Raw genomic sequence first — 20,087 nt, 5'->3', positions numbered from 1 at the left:
ATTTCAATATGTTTGTCATTCTATTTTGTTATTCCGTTACTGACTTGAGCGTCGGAGGCTCTACGCTCGACATCCCCTCTCGGTCCTCAACCTAGGGCTCTTACGTGTTCTTGTGTTGACAGGTTGCTAGTGCTCAATCTATCCAGACATGCAGACGTCAACTTCAATTTTAGATTTTAGCCTCTACACTAAGCAATAATTATAATTACATTTATTTTTATAAATAAATATGAAATTATATATGATCTCCATAAATTAGTTTAAATGTGAAGTAATAATCTGCGTGTTGACTAAGGGTCTTCCTCCTTGCAGATATGTTATAAGTACACATGAGTATTCTTCTTATGAAAAATGTAAAATATTATTAGCAAAGATAAGACCTCTTCGTTCTAGGCTTATCAACTCGAAGTAATAATTTTTTGCTGTTGCTGGAATGACTAATACAATGTTGGTACGAATGTTCCTATTCCACCACTCGTTCCATGTAATTTATGCGTGAATATAGCAAATGTGAAATTTTCGTACCATTTGTTCCAATTCATCATAATATATTAAGATTAATTTTTCATTTTTTAAAGATTGTATGGACAAAAAACGTCCATTCATGATGGGCGTACCCCATAAAGTACACTTAATGGGCAAGGAAAGGTTCATAGGTATATAAAAAGAAGGGTAAATATCACTTTATGTCCCATCGTTTGGCCGAATTATCGATTATATCCCAACTTATCGATAATATCTAATCGGTACCCAACCTAACAACATTTTTTCAATTGTGTCTCCTAAAATTTTTCCGGCGCCCGGAAGATGATGTGGAACGCTTGAAACTGTGACGTGAATTTATTAAAACAGTTGGAATTTCAAACATTATTAAACTTTTAAAAAATAAAAATACAAATACTTATGTGGCGTTTTAACAAAAGTATGAAATCAATGAAAAAATTGCATTCTTTCTCAATTTTTCTCACCACAGTCGAAAGAAGAGAGGGGATTGAAGAACCTCTGTGAAATTCGAAGAAATTGCAAGGGTTGATCGACGGCGCGACATTCCCAATCGGTAGGGTGATTTTGAGCGACGGTGAATGCTCCAATCGGTAGGTTGATTTTAAACCCTAGTTCTTCGACTTTCTTTTGATTTTTTGATTCCTTAAACCAGAAAAACTAGTTCGTCGATTTTGAATGCTCCACACATACTAGTTCTTCAATCTCAAACATGGTTGCTAATACAAAGGCGGCGGAGGAATACCTGAGAGGGGGCGGCGAAGATCGCGGGTGGCGGCGACGAGCTTGGATCGGCAGCCAGCGTAGGTGCCCTTGCCCTACGGGAGTTTTTCAATTTTCCCAAACTTTTTCAATTTTGAGTGTTAGATTTGGGTTACTTTATTCTCAAAATCATTAGTTTTGCTTTAGTGCCACATAGATATATATTTTTTTTTTTTAAGTTTATTATAGCTGGCAAATCCCATTGTTTTAATAAATCCACGTCACAGTTTCCGGCATTCCACATCATCTTCCGGACGCCGAAAAATTTTAAGGGGACACAATTGAAAAAATGTTGTTAGGTTGGGTACCGATCAGATATTATCGATAAGTTGGGACATAATCGATAATTCGACCAAACGATGAGACATAAAGTGATATTTACCCTAAAAAGAAATTCTGGAAAGCTTTGAAGGGGACAATGCCCTGTCAAAATCTGCAAAATTCATTATTGGAGGAGTACATGAAACTCCCGGATTAAGTCACAAGAAGTGAAACTACTGAGAGATAAATAGCTAAAAGAAGCGAGCGAGTGTGGTGGAGATAATTGCGTACAAAGGCTAATATATAAAGCCAAGTAAGTCCCTTTAGCTGAAAGTTGGTTAATATCTTTTGAAATTAGGTTTATTGACAAATACTAATTTGAATGAACACTTCCCACCATTAATACATGAATCATAAAATTAAGTACACCATAGTCAAAATTAGTGAATCATTCAATAAATTAGTATAATATAGGGTTAGTTGCATATAATATCACAAACTTTGTCCAAAATTTATTTTCCCCAAGATCTTTAAAATTTTTATTTTTTATCAAATTCTTTGACATTTGTTCAATTTCTCCACGATTTTCTTTTCCGATGACCGGAAAAATGACATAACAGTGACGTGGATTTAATTTTACACATAACACTGACGTGGAATATATATGAATTTTAAATTATACATATAATTCTAAATAATAATAAAAAAATCCCTAATTTTTTTTAATTTCTCATTTTTTCAGGCAAAAGGAAATCAATTGCTTTTGGCGCTAGAAAAAAACGCTTCATTTCCTTCCCACCACCTCTATCGAAGGGTTCCTCTCCAAATTGCTCGCTGATTGCTTCGTGTCACCTATTGCTTGCCGATTCCAAACCAGTGGCGCGATTGCTCACTGATTGTTGGCGTCGATTGCTTCTTGTTTCTAATCTTCCAAACCAGTGCGCCGATTGTTGGCGCTGGTGCTTCGCCCACATATTATGCTGATTGATGGCCGGTGTTTCGCCGTTGTTGGTTGGGTGCTTTTAATCAAATTGGCATATTTGAGTTCTTTTAATCAAATTGGCCGATTCCTGCCATGGCTTCCAGGTGAGGCTTCTATTGCTTGTTGCTGTAGATTTCAGTTTGTTGCTGTAGATTTTTAGTTCGTCTCTTCTTTTTAGTGCTTTCATTTTACTGGGTTTTGTTTGGAGTGAACGTTGAATAATTCATTGAGTTCAAGGAGAATGACAAAAAAATGTTATTGATTGCAACATAGGAGTTTGCAAATTGAAATTTAGTGCATCGATTTTTTAGTCAATGAGAATAATCTTCTGCTATGTTTCTTTTTGAGCTACTACCGTCACTTTGAATCTGCAAATTTTTGGTCAATATTGAAAGTTGTGGCAGATTGAATTTGCAACATAGGAATTTGCGAACTTTCTATTAAAGATCGTGGAGAAAATGAATTTCGAGCAAAGTTCGTGATATTATATGAAATTATTCAATTAACCCAATCGAACGTAGTGTTTCATTTGTCGGAATGGAGTGTGCCGGCGAGCCACATCAGCGCCACGTCGATTTCGATTTGAAGGGGAAAAATTATGGGGAAAAAAAAATCAAAGTATTTAATAAAAAATTTAAATTTTTAAAGATCGTGGGAAAAATGGATTTCGATCAAAGTTCGTAATATTATATGCAATTAACCCTATAATATATTTACGAGAAAAATATGTAATTATTATGAAAGATAATATTTGACTTTTGTTAATCTACCTAAATAGTCGGTGAAAGTTAGATAGGTAAAATATTATTTCAATTAATTAGCATAGGTAAAATATTATTTCAATTAATTAGCACTAGTTAAGTATTAATATTAATTAGAAAATTTCTCAAAAAAAAACTATTAATTAGAAAAAATTACTAAAGTATCCTACTATGTATATACATAACATGTATACATAGCACCGGTAGCACAACTAATTTCATAAATTAATATGTGTGGGACCTAATTTAGGTCGGTTATTATTATTCTTTGTGGAAGTGAATTTAGTTTAGTTTAGCAATGCGTTCCGCGTTTCACGGCGCGAAAGCCATGCGCGGCATCAACTCTTCTCTAAGAGCACTCCCAGCAGAAATCCCAAAATTATGGTCCTATATTCCTCCCTAAAGCTTTCCTATTTAATTTTAGGAACTCGATTTTATAAATGCATACACCAGATCTCCTATTTTCTACATAAAAACAATAATTATGTGTGGGCCCTACTAATTATAAGCTTAAAATAAATTTAGGATGGGTGTAAATTTAAGATTGAATTTAGGTAGGTGTATAATTTTTTGTGGGCCCCATCTAATTTAGGGGATCTGCTGGATGCATTTTTTATCTCATTTTTAATTGTTTTAGCCTAAATTTAGAGTTAGTGATGCATTTAGGTGATCTGCTGGGAGTGCTCTAAATCACCTTATTATCATGTCGGCTTGAAAAATGAAATGTAAAGGAACATGATTTATTGTCTATATTTAATTAAGTGATTATGAGATTTATTTAAATATTATAATAAATTATATTTTTATTTTTATACATGATTATATTAGTATTTATTTTATATGTAAAAATATATTAAATTTTACCTCATCCATCCATAATAAATTCCTGAAAGAAGAAACGACGTCTATGCCAATTGCCAAGTCAACTTATTAAACTATTATTTGACGAATTTATTAAGCTAGATGCCGGAACAAGAAGGACTTTCTTAAATGTATATTTACAAATTACAAGGGCGTGGAAGATATTTCAACATATTTCACTCTCAACCATAACACATATACTCGTATTCTTTTTCTTGTTTTAGTTTCTCTTGAAAGGCACTTTTAACCATATCCCTTAACTTCGTTGATTGTTCCATCAAACCACGCAGTATTTCATTTTTTCAATAAAATTGTTATATATTTTTAAGGACATCCATAGTAGTATTACTCCATAATGGTGTCACATGTGCGTTATTTTATATACTTTTAAGGACATTCATTGTGTTATTACTCTATAATGGTGTCACATGTGTGTCATCTCATCTCAGTAACTATCTCAGTTTCTAATTACTCCCTCCGTTCTATTTATACACTTTTTTTTGGGAGTCCCACCTAGATACTTTTTTTTGGTGGACCACATATTTTGAGATATTTCCTTATTTGGCAAAAACTTTACCTTTTATTTACTTTATCATTTTATCACTTACACACAAAACACTATTTTCTTAATTTTCGTGCCAAAAAAGGTCTCAAGATAGCCGAAACGGAGAGAGTATCTCATATATTTTCCATTATAACATTACTTCATACTATTTAATTATTCATGGATCCCATTATCATTATTACTACATTTACCACAATATATATATTTTAATTTTTGTATTATATTTTACTTCAATAAAATTTATATAATTACACAAATAAATTAAGTTTTTAAATAATAAAATATAATTATGCTAAAAAAATTAAAATTCAAATTTAATTTTAATTGTTTGTTGTAAGAATTTATTTTTCAATTTTACTTTACTGATCAAAAAAATTGAAAAATAAATTCTTACAACAAACAATTAAAATTAAAAATATAAATAAAAATACACATAATATGTTAATTTAAATATTAAATAAAAATACACATGAAACTTAATTGTGACGTAAAATAGGAACGAATAGTGAATTATTTCAAAGCATATGCATTTCTAACCGCTGCGAACGGCTATATTGAAACCAAAAAAAATAAAATGAAACTAACAGACACACCATACAACGGCTATATTGAAAAAAAATAAGAAATGAAACAAAGGGATCCACCATCTGACACGCACAGGGAAGTAAATTTGCTTCCTCGCTTCAACATCCTCTAATTTATTACCTAAAATCAGATTCCTCACTGTCGAGGTAGTACATTGAAACTTCCTCACATACTGGAGAGGCCTCGAGGGCACAACTCGTACGTACGAATTAAATCAATGTTCGGGTGTTTTTAAGATTGAAAAGTATAATTCGTTCGTACGCATAAAAGCCCATGTTTGATTGGGTATTTTTACGGACGTAAACAAATTAAGTCGCTCGCAAATTATTTGGAGCTGAGTTTGAAAAAAATTCGTTCAAATTCATTAAGAGAAGCTTGATAAATAAATAAATAAATCAAACTTGAACTTAGAAGTATTCGGCTCGTTAGCTCGTGAACATGTTCGTCAAGTAATTCAATTTGAAAAATATAAATTATTAGTAGATACAATTTATATTTATCCACTGAAATTAATAATAATTGTATTAAATCTCTAATTAATTTTATTTGTCATAATAAAATAATTAATATATTTATTATTTTGAATAAAATAATTTATTTTTAAAATAAAATAATTAATATTTTGAATATAAATATAAATTTAGAAAGTTCGTATAGGCTCGATTAAGCTTGTGAGCCGCTAATGAACCTCAAAGTATTCGGTAAGTAAAGTTCGGGATTCGGTTCGATACTAAACAAACCAAACTTGAACACACCACTATTCGGATCGGGTCAGTTCGATTACACCCCTAGGTATTTTTGAAGGTGGAAAAGAATATAATTAATTAAATACATTATTTGTTGTTTGGTTTGAATAATGAGTTAATCATTATCCTTATTTAAAGGTAACTCAATCACTCGATTTATTACCCTTCAAAATTATTTAATATATATATATATATATTATATTTTAATTGTTAATTCATTAATTAATTTATTTATTTTAAAAAAATCAAGTCTTAGCTAAAATAAAATTATGATGTATTTAAAGTATAAGAATGAGCTTTAGTCTAGTGGATAACTTGCTTTATGTATTTTTTAGAGACTAAGGTTCAAATCCCCTCTATCTAGCAAATTATTTGAATTTTAATTTTTTTAAATGAGTATTTCGGATACTCAAATAACCGAAGCGGTTATTGGATAACCGAACACCTAAAACGGTTTGGGAACAGTTAGTGAAATATGGCAATTTCAGGTTCGGGTAACCGAAAATTCGGGTACAGGTAACCGAATCCAAACCGATCAACAGCCCTAGCTGTCCCCACAGACCAACACAAGTCTTTTCTAGCGTGTTTTGTCCTCACTCGCACGCTCCCCGAGAAACTTCTCAGGGGGTCACCCATCCTGAAATTGCTCCAAGTCAAGCACGCTTAACCTTGGAGTTTCTTCCATGTGAGCACCAGAAAAGAAGATGCATCTTGTTGATATGAGTAGCACCTATCAAATCATTTAAGCTCTCCTCGAATATGCAGTCTCATACCTGCATATTCTCAAAATCCCTCTCGTTCGGGTGTGTTTCGGTTCATCCCTGCACCCCTCCGCTTGGAAGTCTTAATCGGAGCCGCTCCTTGTCTATGCCTCTTTTGCACCGGCGATCACGCCGCACTTCGTCCCCATACGTCACAGTTATATATTCAAAAATGAAATTTACATATTATAGTTTCACCAAATTCTTATTTCAACAAGTTATCATATTATATATTCATAATTGTAATATTGTAAAAATTATACTCCATCCGTTCACGAAACATCTTCTTATTGTTTTTATTTTCATCCGTCCATGAATCATCTTCTTAGTCTATTTTTGAAAATAATTTCACTAACTATCACCCTTACAATTCTCAAATGGTTACACACTGTAAGTCTGTAATACCAGCCACCTATCCAAATACACATAAAATCTCGCAGCAACCCAATATGGTACCAAATGAGATACCAAATCACAGCAGATAACAAATAGAGAAATAAGCTTGAACACACGATATGGTAACCCAGTTCGGTGATAGAACACCTACATCTGGGGGGCCTTGCCCAGGGAAAACGATCCACTATGAGAGATTAAATTACAGCAGGACTTACAACGACTCAACCTTCTATGCCTCTATAATTTCCCCAAATCTCAACACTAGTAAAACGTTGAAAGCTAGATAACACTAACTCTCTAAGTGTGAACCCCGACGAACACACTTACTCCCTTACAACTCAAACAACTCAAAGAACAAAGACAATAACATGAACAATGAGAGTGTATTATTCAAACCCACATGGAAAAGCAAATAAACAGATCCCACTCAAAAGTAGAACTTGATCTGGAAACTTGCGAACGAACAACGAAGCATCGGTCTGGAAACTCGCGAACGAGAAACTTACTTTGCTCAAACTAACATGAACAGCAAAGTAACAAGAAATAGAACATACGACCAAACCAATGATGTTCTCTTGCTGCAAATCACGCTCCACACACCAATTGCTTGATTGAATGTCAAAACCAGCGTACCCTAGCTCCAAGAGAGAGACGGTATTTATATGTGAGAAATCCCAAATTTCCTTCAATGATAAGGACTCCTCTATAAAGACTTGCAAGCCAATCCAAAAGATGCACAAAGATTTCCTCCGAAAATCACCCAAAAATAGGAAATAAAATCGTCAAAATATGAGCTTATCCAAAGAAAATTTGTCAGCAGACTTGGTATCACTTCTGGTATCACGTTTGGTATCAACGAGCAAATCTATATAAATGACAACTATAATCTCTAACACACACATCGTCACTAATGAGTTCACCACTATTAAAAATAACTACACTAACTATTACCATTTTTTTTTCAAATTTGTGGGACTTTCTTCTTCACTCACCCAATGGCCAATATACTACTAATTTTTCTTAAAACTCGAATTGTCTCTCTTTAGGAAGATGTTTCATCGATGTACAGAGTAATTTATAATATTGATTGGACCTATATATTTATAATTGATGGTTTTTTTTATTTTTTATTTTTTACGATGAAGTGCAGTCTGTTGGTAAGACGCTTCTCCTCCAACCAATAGGTCGGGGTTCGAGTCACCTAGAAGGCTAGAGTGTGAGTGTGTTTTTTCTTTCTTTGGATGCAACAAATTTAAAAAAATAAAATAAAATAATTGATGATTTTTTGAATTGTCAAGCCAATACTAAAGATATTTATTAATTTAAAATATTTATTAATTAATCAAATACTATTATTTAAAGGGGATTTTATTACATCACGCTACTACTGTTGAATTGAATTTTAATTCAACAGCGAATTTATCAAAAATGAGAAAAATAAGCTAAGAACATAATAAAAATTGTAGAGGCAAAGTAGAGAGAATTTCGTTTCCTTTTTTCTATTTCCTAAAAAATGAATGGCTTCGTCTACATTGACATAATGCCCCTATTCATAGCCTATTAGCTAGACATAATAACATTAAGGCATACAATTCAAGCCACGCGTACTCCCGTCTTTTAGTGTTGATAACGATAGTCAGATCTTATCAGCCTTTGAGTCTTCAAATCTTTTTTACTTGTCGTAATTCTAATGTCTAATGAGTCGAGATTTATGATTGCTTTCAGATCTGAGACTTCCAAACCCGAGCTTCTAGCCTGTATTCTCATCTTAAAATAATTTATAAATATTTTTACTAGTATTAGTTTTGGGTCACAAATTAGTGTTGGGCTTTTAAGCTTTTACTCATAAATCGAGAAGATCATCATTTTCATTCGTGTTAAAATAAGATCGGTGAATCCCAATACTTAATACTTTACAGGTTACATTTTATCCCATTTTGCATGAAAACTTTAGGTCTGTTTTAAACCATACTGATTAATATATACAAAACAATAGTGATTATTTTATAATGGGAAGGGCTACTGATAAAAACAGCTCTTAAAATAAAAATTACAAACCAACAAAAATGTATGAATTTTATGTAGAACACGTTGCGAAAAATAATTTGTTTGCTACATATGAGATCCGAACTCAGGACCATGAATTCATCCAACAAAGTGATGAATCAACCGTAAATCTTGATGATGTAAGGGCTGAAAATAATTCTTATTTTATACAATAAAACGTATTTTTATTATAGCCCTCCCATTTTATAATAATGCTTTTATAAATTACATTGATGATATATTATATGAAAATAGTAACTTATATAAAAATCAATAGGTCAAATAATTAATTTAAGTTATTAGGATAGGGGGAGTTTTATTTGAACAGACACTTCTAAAATCCTGCATAATATTGAAATATAAAATGCAAAAATGCCTTCGAAAAATTGAAAATTGGTTACATAGTCATATACATTACAAACTATATATCACTAATTTTTTCATTTATAACTTAAACTATCATCTTTAACTAATTAATACCTAAATTATGAGAAACTATGCACATCTACCAAATACATTTTCGGATACTTGATAGTCAAATGAGATCATCATGAATTTGATATGAATTAAAAAAGTGGATAAAAGTTCTTGGAAATTGAATTTTTGCAATGTTGATCAAAATTCTCAACAAACGTAATTGAATCCAAGATCTCTTGCAATGAAGAATTTTTGTGTGCGTCAATTTTGCCATTTGAGCTGTCTCATGGGCTACTTTGAAGTTTGAAATAAATTTAACTCTTAATTTGCTAAATTCTTTGATATTATACTATTGTGCAATGCAATCTATATAAAGAATATTCATGTTGTTTGGCTTGGGCTAACATATCATAGTAATTAATATCATTAAGATAAAAAAAATAACATAAAAAATTATATGGAAAAAAGATTTTGATTCACTAATGTCATCAGAATCCACACGACAGTTGCTGAAGGATCTTCGCGAATAAATTGCAGATTATGACAATAAATGGAAATATCCAAAGTTCACATCATATTTACCGATAGAATCCATGTTATTACTAAAAGGGTATAAATAAATACCAAGTATTTTTCTACTTTCCCCTAATCCGTATCTACTCCACATCACTTATTATGTATTTCATTTTCTTGTTCCGATCCATTTATTTATTTTGTTAATTAAGTTTATTGTTTCATTTAGCAGTATGTAACTTAAAACTTGTACTAGCTACATCATTATTCTATATAATACTCCCCCATCAATTTTTTTTTTTTTTTTTGAGGAGAATACTCCCCCATCAATTATTAATTTATTATGTATAATACATACAAGCTAAATGATAATATATGTTGAGTCCGCTAATTAATCTAAATATTTTACTATATCTAATTTACTCATCTCATATTACATAAAAAAAGACGCAAGTATCACACATTAAGAGTACACCAGTACTAGAAAGAATATGATATTTATTACAGAAGATTCGAATCGATTATTAATTGCCTCATTCTAAAGTTTGAGCACATAAATCTAGTGATCGACTCCTAGTAATGGTAAGTGGATTCGTTCATCAACATCGAAACTAATATATATGTACAAGAAGAAAAGACAATTCCGAAATTGTGATTTTGGTGAGTGCTGTTTAATTTTCAGTTGTATTAAAAACATATATACATCTCTTGACATACAAAACAAGAAAAAGTTAATGTTGTAGTAACATTTTGTTTTTCTTTTCATTTAATTTGTGTGCAATGACAGGTGCGATCGACAAGAAATGGAAGCAGCAAATGGATCGGGCGACGAAGGAAGCGGCGATTCTCGGAAGGGGAAGAGGCAATATCATCGCCACTCTACGGAGCAAGTGCACCACCTCGAAGCGTACTCTATTTTTACTATCATGTGTTGTTAACTATGTGAGTTTCACCCGTATAATCAATCTGATAAATATTTAATTTGTTTATGGGTTGAAGTTTTTTCAAGGAGCACCCGCATCCTGATGAGAATCAGAGAGTCCAATTAAGCCGGGAGTTAGGGCTTGACACTAAGCAGATCAAGTTCTGGTTCCAGAACAAGAGAAGTCAGAAAAAGGTGATCTTTGCAAAATTAATTATGTTTTCGAAATGGAAATAATTAATTACTAGTATGTTTTTTTTCAGGCTCAGAACGAGAGAACAGACAACAACGCCCTCCGCGCCCAAAACGAGAGAATACGATGCGAGAATGAGGCCATGAGAGAGGCTCTCAAAAACATCGTCTGCCCTTCCTGTCGCGACCAAGACAAACTACACGCTCTCCTCAGACTCAAATCCGAAAACATCAGATTGAGAGAGCAGGCCACTCATGCTTACCTAGTACGTAATTCATGTTAATTTCCTCCTTGTTTAAATACTACATCTAACGTCTGAGTTTGAGCAAATGTTCAGCATGAAAGAACAATGAATGGCACCGCAAAATCAAGTGGTAATCGTGTAATTAGGAGCAGTAGCCTTGAGGAGAATCCGACGGCGGAGTTTTGTATGACTACTGGGATGACACAGGAGGCGGATCGAGGTGCCATTATGGAGACTGCCTCGGCCGCCATGGATGAGCTGCTTGAGCTTCTGCGCGTCCAAGATCCCTTGTGGATTTCCTCTTCTAATGATGGGAGATGGACGCTGCATCGCGATAGCTACGATAAGCTTTTTCCCAAGCCCAATCATTTCAAATCCGCCGCCGCCAGGATGGAGTCGTCCAAGGAATCCGGGGAGGTCGCCATGCCGCCGCCTCGTTTGCTTGAAGCTTTTCTCGATCCGGTACCATCAAATTCCTTTTAATTTGTATATATATCATGATATTATATTATTATTATATATATTGTTGGTGCAGGAAAAGTGGAAAGTCATGTTTCCGTGTATTGTGACAAAGGCAAGAACCATCCAAGTTGTTGAGGCTGGGATGTCCTTCAATGGTAGCTTACATTTGGTAAGAGATGTGAGTTAATTAAATGAAAACATGGATGCATTTCTGATAATGGATCGATATGTAGATGTACGAGAAAATGCACATTCTGTCGCCATTGGTGGCGCCACGGGAGTTCTTCTTGATCCGATACTGCAGACAGATAAGCACAAGCAGATGGGCCATGGTAGATGTATCCTACGACGCTGGCCCCTCTCGCTCTTGGAAACTTCCTTCGGGATGCATCATCGAAGATAAATCCAACGGCAAATCATTTGTGAGATTCATTTGCTATGGATTAATTATAGTAATTTCGTATTTTATTGATTTATTTAATTAATATGCAGGTGACATGGGTGGAACACGTTCAAGTGGACGACAAATCGGTGACGCACCGTCTCTACAGAGACTTGGTTTGCGGCAGCCATGCATATGGAGCCAAGAGATGGATAGCTACGCTGCAGAGGATGTGCGAGAGAGCTACCTTCGCACTCCGCCCGCCCGCAAGCCAACTCGAAGGAGTTATTGAGTCGGCGGAAGGTCGGAGGAATGTGATGAAGCTGTCGGAGAGAATGGTAAGGAGTTTCTGCGAGGTGTTGAACATGTCGGACAGGCTTGACTTCCCGCACCTGTCGGAACTGTACAACAGTGGAGTTCGTGTTTCGCTGAGGAAAAGCCACGGATTAGGACAGCCTCAGGGTCTGATTGTCAGTGCAGCTACCTCTCTCTGGCTCCCATTCCGCCTCGCCCATCTCTTCAACTTCTTCACCGACGAGAACAAAAGGCCTCAGGTAATCAAAACAAATTCAAACATTCATTCATTTGCTATCAAAATCTTATATATATAAATGGTCGCAGTGGGATATTTTGTCGAGTGGAAATCCAGTGAGTTCAATTGCTCGCATATCAACTGGCCCAAATTCGGGAAACTGTATCTCCATCATCCAGGTTAGTTAATTTAACGACATGCACGACAGCACATGCGTGTGTAGTTAATTTATGTTTAATCTAGGCATGTTTTTGTTTGTTCAGCCATTTGTCCCGAAAGAGAACATGTTGATGCTACAAGAGAGTAGCATGGACTCGGTAGGTGCAAGCATAATCTACGCGCCGGTGGAGCTAGCGGCGGTGAGCGCGGTGGTGGAGGGCGAAGACGTGATGAAAATAGAGATCCTGCCGTCGGGATACGTGATGTCCGGCGACGGGCGGATGGAGGGGTCGCTCCTCACGGTTGCTTTTCAGATGCTAGTGTGCAGTAACTCTGTTTCCAAGCAGCTAAACATGGACTCAGTCGCCACTCTTCATAGCCTTATAAGCTCCACTGTTCACAACATTAAACTCGCTCTAGATTGTCCTGACTTAGATTAAAACTATTTCTACATGGGAATTCGGATAAATGTGTTTGTAAATGTTGCAAGTTAGAAAAAAATAATTAACTCATCAGATAGCGAGTGAATTCTCTTGATTTTCTGTAAACCATTACACCAGATCAATGTGTTTAATACTAATCAATTTAATGTTTAATTTGAGTTACTATTAGAATCCTAGTGAGTATATATAATACGAATAATTTCAAACAAATGAGGGCTTCCATTTTTTACTATATGTATTTTTGAAAAAGAGGACTATATGTTACAGAATTTGAGAATGAGAATTATATGTTACGAAATTTGGAAATGAGGGCTTCCATTTTTTACATTTACACTCATATTTAACGCATCAAAATAACGACTATAGCTTCCCTCATGGACCGAATTGGAGTGTAAATATAAAAAATGAAAGCTAGAGTTTTCACTTTTCATTTTCAAATTCCATAAACATATAATCCTCTTATTTAAAAATACTAAAAATCACGATGATGTTATAATAATTAGCTCCAATGAATACGACAGCTCGAAGAATTTAACTTTTCAATAATCCAAGCATGTATGTTAGATCTCTCTGGAACATGATTGATACATAAACATATACATTTTCAAATTATACATCAATTTCAAAATAATTGAACAAAAGAATAAGAATAAAAAGTATCTATTAAAATAAAAACATAATAATGAACCAATTTTTATGTAAGAAAATAATTTTGCCCCTACTATTAATTTTTACTTATTAACCGTGAAATAATTGTTCTATGTCCTTTCATACAGCTTCTTGCATCAGTTTGAATCTCTTCTTCTTTTCGTCCGTAGGAAACAGAGGATTCTTGACGAAAACTGGCCAATTTGAGTAGATTCCTTTAGTTAAGTAGTAGCTCGTAGTAAAGTGAACATCGTTGCCCTCTAAGTGCATCGACAGAGCATTTCCCAAAAGAATATCGTTGAAAACAACAATTGATGGAGCACATTGATGTCGCTTTTCGAGCTAGCGACTCCAAAGAAAGAAATGTCAGATCTATAGATCTTGGGATGCAACCGCTTCAAGAATAATCGTCAGCTCGCCGTGATCACCTCGCGTGTAATCTCCATGTCACGCCACCGGACAATTATTCTATGTCCAGTACATGCAGTCGAGGCTCCCTAGCATTTTTGGGAACAGTGTTTCACCTCATGCATAGCAAGTAACCTTTGGTAGTCAGCGACTGATCAGCAGTAATCAGCCTCCTCAAATATTCTGGACCAAAGATGCAGACGATTACTCAATAGAATTTCTTCAAGCACAGCAATATCGTCGTCTTTCCAATACGCAAATACTCGTTGTAAAAATCTATGGCACCTCCATTCGCTAGTTGCTGAATTTTCATTGTACATTTCTAGATCAGTGTGAAGCTGGCTCTCCCAGTACAGTCTTCGCATTGTTGGAAGTATGGATCGGATTCCATCGAATTCATGATGCCCAAGAATAAGGATTCGGTGCATACGAAAACGATGTTGGGAAAATGCTTCACAAAAAATAAGATCAGGGGCGAAGTAATCCCCATGAAGTCGTTCACCAATGGCTTCACGATTGCAGTGCATTTATACTTTCTTTTTTCCCATTTTTTGGGAGGGCTATCGAACCGAATTGTACCTGTCACCTCCATAAAAAATTTCGCAAGGTGCATGAGAAAAAGATTGGGATCAACATTTGGGTTTTAAAAAATGCGCCATCTAGGGTTTGGAAACCCTAGGCAGCGCCGCCAGCATCCCTCGACAGCAGCTCCCGGCGCGAGCGGCAATCTCCCGGCATGGCAGCCCCAGCACTAGCAGCAGCCGGAGGAAGAAGGAAATATTTTTTTGAAGAAGAGATTAATAGAGGAAGATAGAACTAAAAGAAATTTGGTGTAAATTGTGGGGCATTGGATTCAATTACCTACTCGTTTATTTTCATTAAGTTTGTTTCTTATCAATTATAACTATGAATGATAAATTTAATTATTTTTTTATTTATTAATAATTAACTTTAGGTATTCACTCCATCCACGAAAATTATGCCACATTATTTTTGACACGAATTTTAATAAAATGTGAATGAAATTGGTAGTGGAGTAAGGGTCTCACTCTAAATTTGAGTGGAGTGGTGTGGACCATATTACTAAAAATAAATGTGTCATATTTTTTGTGGATAGACGAAAAAGAAAATTATGGCATAATTTTCATGAACGGAGGAAGTATAATACTCTGTATTAGGGATTATTTTTGTTTATTTTAATTTGTTGAAAATTGTAGCAGAATTACACTTCCTTTGTTCTGTAAGAAATGTATCATTTGGAGATGGCACGAGTTTTAGAAAATACTCTCTTCGTCCCACTTATCTTGGCGCATATATTTTGGGCACGAGTTTTAGATAATTAGCGGTCCAACACATTATTCGCAAATAATGTGTTGGACCGCTAACTTTCCTAGTTAAAAATTATCCGAAACAAGCTCTCTAATCTTACTAGGAAAATTAACAGTCCAACACATTAGTCGCGAACAACAATGCGCAAATTGCTCAAAACTACGAGCAACCCTACTAACATCACGGTAAATATGAAAAACACACGAGCGAGCCTCGTGATCACTTCCAGCAAAAAATTGCCTTCTCAGAGCTAGCCATAATCCGAGTAGCAAGTAGAGTATCCACAATGGGGGGCTCGTTTGTGGGCTCGAGCCCCCTTTTTGCGAGCTCCCCCCATTGCCGCTCCCGGTGCTCGTGAGCCCGCCCCTCCTCCGCGCTCCGGGCTCAAATTGGAAAGAGGTTGGGCGCGTGCTGTGCACTCTCTCATTGCCGAGCCATCTTCTTATAAATTTAAGAGTCAAGGTTGACTCTCTCATTGTGGAGGTGGGCTCTTAAATATGGTCCGGCTTTTAAATGGTGGGGTGTAAACAGATTCGGACCAAGACCATGATCCATGCAGCTAGTCAGTCACCCCATCACAACAACCATAAATAACTTCGGCAATAAGCACTGATGATGAACTCGGGCCAGTCGGCTTTACTTTGGATTTTAAGGTGGTGTCAAACAACAACCAATTCATTATAGTTTCGATATTCTATGTACTTTACAAGGGTTTTCTAGTTCTCCTTTCTAACAAATTCGTTCGTTTTAAATTAAAGTTAAATGAACCGTCTTCGAATTGATTTGGTTAAGAAAAATATAAAAAATCAACGTTTCTTAATTAGGATAAAAACGCAACCCTCATACCGCAATCAAATTCAATTTAGCATTCGCACATGGAAAATGTATACATAATAGTAATATACATAAAACTAAACAGATCAATTGAGGGCTGACGCCAAGGAACAATCCAGAAACTAAACACACAGAAATTAGCCACACAAAAAAAAAAAAAAAAAGAAGCTAGTACAACATAAAATTTCCAAAGAACAATCCAGAGACTAAACACACACGGAATTAACCAACAAAAAAATGCTACAAAAAAAATAAAATAAAGAAGAATACGTTGGAATGAAGATATAAAAACCATTCATACTAACAAGCATAACAAAAATATACAAACCACAAACCAAAACACTACTGAAAGTCTTTATAATTCCTTTGATTCGCAACTAGTATCTACAAACCCCATTTCACACACTACCCCATAATCACACAGCAACAGCCCTCCTCGCCCTCTTAGCAGCCGGCGATTTTATGCTCTTAGGCTGCTTCGCCTTCACCGGAGTCGCCACCTTCTTCGCACCCTTCTTTACCGCCACCTTCTTCGCACCCTTCTTTACCGCCACCTTCTTCACAGCCTCCGCCTTCCTCTTGGTTCCAGCAGCGGCGGTGGGAGCAGCCGCCTTAGCTGCCCTAGGCTTTTTAGCAGCGGCTACGGCGGGTTTCTTTGCAGCGGCCGCCTTCTCCTTCTTTCCGGCATCGGATAACTTGTAGGAGGCCTTGATTTTGTTAAGTTTCCCCTTCGCAGCAGAGTTTTTGAGTTGGAGCCCTAGAATCTTCCTGAAATTCGCCGGCAGCACCGACTTGTGTTTCTCCTCCATGTACTTCGCAATCGCGTAAGGGCTCGAACCGCTCTTCTCGTTCAACGCCGACAACGCCTCCTTGATCATCTGTGCAAGTTCGAACACAAATTTAATCAAAATATATACAAAATTGAAGTAATCAACGATGAGATATAGATTAAAAATGCAGATTCAAATTAAAACACCTCAAAGTAAGGCGGATGCGAAGCGGTTTTAGCTGATTTTTCAGTCTTGGCCTTCTTCTCCTTGGGCGCCGCCTTGGCTGCTTTCTTCTCCTTGACGGGCTTCGCCGCCGCTGGCTTCTTAACTACTTCGGCCGCCGTCATCACTATAAGACAACTTTCAACACGTAGATAACTGTGATTGAGAGAGTAAATACGGAAGTTATGATATTGATTTGATTGTGTGAACTACGTAGAGTTGTTTACGCTTTATATAGCGGAGCACGATCCTTGTGAGGTCGGTTGCTGAACTCTGATTGGACAGCGAGTGCTCACGAGGATGGAGAATTTTAAATCTGCACGTCCACGTGGAGTTATCGGAAACGTTGATTGTGGTGTGAATTGGATTAATGCGCTGCCTTTCTTATCCGAAAAGAATATTGGTTTCACGCATTTTATTTGGTTTAATGTTGTGTGTTTTCTTGTTCAATTATGGCATAAAATTTGTAATATGTTTTATGAATTTTAAGTGGGAATTGTTATGGAATTCAACTTTACGAAATTGTTATCGTAATGTCGGTAGAAATGGTTAAAATTCTTGTGATTTCGGTGTCTTTTGTGTCCCAAACAACAACAACTACCCAATTTTGCTTTGTTTATCATAATATTGTCAATAATTAAGTATTTGTAAGTTAATTATTTTAATACATTTCGAGTTTGATCAGTTATAATTCTATAATAGTTACATTTCAGTTTCTTTTGTCTAGTTTCATATTGCAGTTGGTGGTTATAAACTTATAATGAAACTTTCTATCTTTTCATTTATCGTACAAATTTCACATAATATAAGAAATTGCTAAACTTGTATTAGTTGAGAATTGACAAGTCACAAATATGTGTCGAAGTTATATTATCAAAAGACTAAAAGTACCTCACACACATTTGCAATCATCAAAGTTCTCAGATATGAATTACGAAGTTTCATTAATAATGACTTTTATATATTAGTATTGAGTATTGTGCCAATTACAAGTGTTGTTTAAGAAATTTGTTAGTAATATTTATGATTGATGCCACGCGCTTGATATCTTAGGATTTGTTCTTTTCATTTTTCCAACTTAAAATTTATATATTACTATATTTTTACTGCCTAATATATGCTTTCAAGCAGTGACGTAGCCAGATTTTTCAGTAGGTGGAGCCCAACTATTTTTCTTGAATTAATTGATATGATCAATATTATGTTTAGACCGTCTCAATTAAGTTAATTAATTTTCTTATATAAAATAAATATATGCAAAGAATCATTTATTCATTTTATTACCAAATTATTTAAAATATTATTTCTTTTAAATTTTGTGTTGAAAATAAGTTTGATCAATTTAACTGGGACGAATAGAGTAATAATCATAATATTATAAATTCATAAAAAGAATATAAAAAGACCCCAAATAAATTACAATTTCAATAAAATCACAATCATGCATTAGTTGCATCATGATATTACAAAAATAAAAATAAATACCCTACTATCATAATATTTCCTTTCTTATTTTCATGTTTTCAAATGGCTACATAATCGTTTCATTAGTAATATTTACAAACACATCGTTTTAAAGGTTAGATATCAGACAATCATTCAATAGCTTATCTCTTGTACAATTGCATAGAAAGAAATTGGAATTATTATTAAAATAATATATTTATGTATTTAGATAATATTAAATGTGAAATTACTAAAATACCCCTAATATTTTTAAAATTTCCAGTGGGGCCCAGTGCCCCCACTGGCTACGCCGAAGCTTATAAACTTATAACATTGCTCATATATAGAGGGGAATTTATGTTATATTTCAACTCTATATATATAATGGTTTTAAGGTGTCTTAGAGCATTGGCATCGCTCTACTCGATGCCTCTTACTCGAGTAGAGGAGGCATCGAGTAGGGCGATGCAGCCCCTTCTTACTCGAGGAGTCCTCGATGGCTCAAGTAGCACCCGATGGCCCATATATACGGTGTGTGTTTACACGTGCTGGAATAAATCAAATCAAATTTAAAAACTAACGGCTAGTATAACCGCTTTTCAATTCCTTTTCTTTTTTTTGTTGCCAACAACTATTTTAGCCGTTTGATATATATATATATATATATATATATATATATATATATATAGGGTAGGGATCCATAGAGAATTAGCCTATATTATAGAATAGAGAATAAATCTTGACCGTGTGATTATCTGGATCTAGCGGTTCCAATTAATTCACATCACCAATATTTTAATCGAATAACATTACTAAAAAACCATTAAAAAATAAGAAAGGGTAAATGAGAGATTTACCCATAAGGTAAATCTGGAAAGATCCGAAGGAAACCGAAAATCACTCCCCCACTTCCTATTCGGAAGAAGCTGAATCGAT

At 34.8% G+C, this 20,087-nt stretch overlaps 3 protein-coding genes across 3 annotated transcripts in view; 2 read left to right on the top strand and 1 right to left on the bottom strand.

Annotated features, from left to right (window-relative positions):
• LOC131001633 (uncharacterized) overlaps positions 1-20,087 on the top strand; it is a 465,975-nt gene that overhangs the window by 278,212 nt on the left and 167,676 nt on the right. The gene's annotated exons all lie outside the window — the stretch shown is intronic.
• On the top strand, positions 10,961-13,509 carry LOC131001549 (homeobox-leucine zipper protein ROC8-like). The gene is made up of 9 exons (XM_057928006.1): positions 10,961-11,064; positions 11,157-11,274; positions 11,343-11,519; positions 11,610-11,978; positions 12,052-12,147; positions 12,212-12,400; positions 12,471-12,914; positions 12,982-13,071; positions 13,156-13,509. The coding sequence occupies exons 1-9, from the start codon at positions 10,961-10,963 to the stop codon at positions 13,489-13,491; spliced, it is 1,923 nt and encodes a 640-aa protein (XP_057783989.1). The 3' UTR covers positions 13,492-13,509.
• On the bottom strand, positions 16,985-17,972 carry LOC131001682 (histone H1). Its single transcript, XM_057928250.1, has 2 exons — positions 17,690-17,972; positions 16,985-17,591 (listed from the first exon to the last, which is right to left on the bottom strand). The coding sequence occupies exons 1-2, from the start codon at positions 17,828-17,830 to the stop codon at positions 17,130-17,132; spliced, it is 603 nt and encodes a 200-aa protein (XP_057784233.1). The 5' UTR covers positions 17,831-17,972; the 3' UTR covers positions 16,985-17,129.

The sequence above is a fragment of the Salvia miltiorrhiza genome, chromosome 8, assembly GCF_028751815.1.
Source record: "Salvia miltiorrhiza cultivar Shanhuang (shh) chromosome 8, IMPLAD_Smil_shh, whole genome shotgun sequence".
Taxonomy (NCBI): domain Eukaryota; kingdom Viridiplantae; phylum Streptophyta; class Magnoliopsida; order Lamiales; family Lamiaceae; genus Salvia; species Salvia miltiorrhiza.
This window is presented reverse-complemented; position numbering and strand designations above follow the sequence as displayed.

Bases quoted from the DNA above. Each gene is read 5' to 3' on its own strand.
- LOC131001682 (XM_057928250.1), bottom strand. From the start codon at position 17,830: ATGACGGCGGCCGAAGTAGTTAAGAAGCCAGCGGCGGCGAAGCCCGTC. The intron at 17,592-17,689 runs GTGTTTTAATTT...GAACTTGCACAG, and splicing joins CGCATCCGCCTTACTTTGAG to ATGATCAAGGAGGCGTTGTC.
- LOC131001549 (XM_057928006.1), top strand. From the start codon at position 10,961: ATGGAAGCAGCAAATGGATCGGGCGACGAAGGAAGCGGCGATTCTCGG. The intron at 12,401-12,470 runs GTGAGATTCATT...ATTAATATGCAG, and splicing joins AATCCAACGGCAAATCATTT to GTGACATGGGTGGAACACGT. The intron at 12,915-12,981 runs GTAATCAAAACA...AAATGGTCGCAG, and splicing joins ACGAGAACAAAAGGCCTCAG to TGGGATATTTTGTCGAGTGG.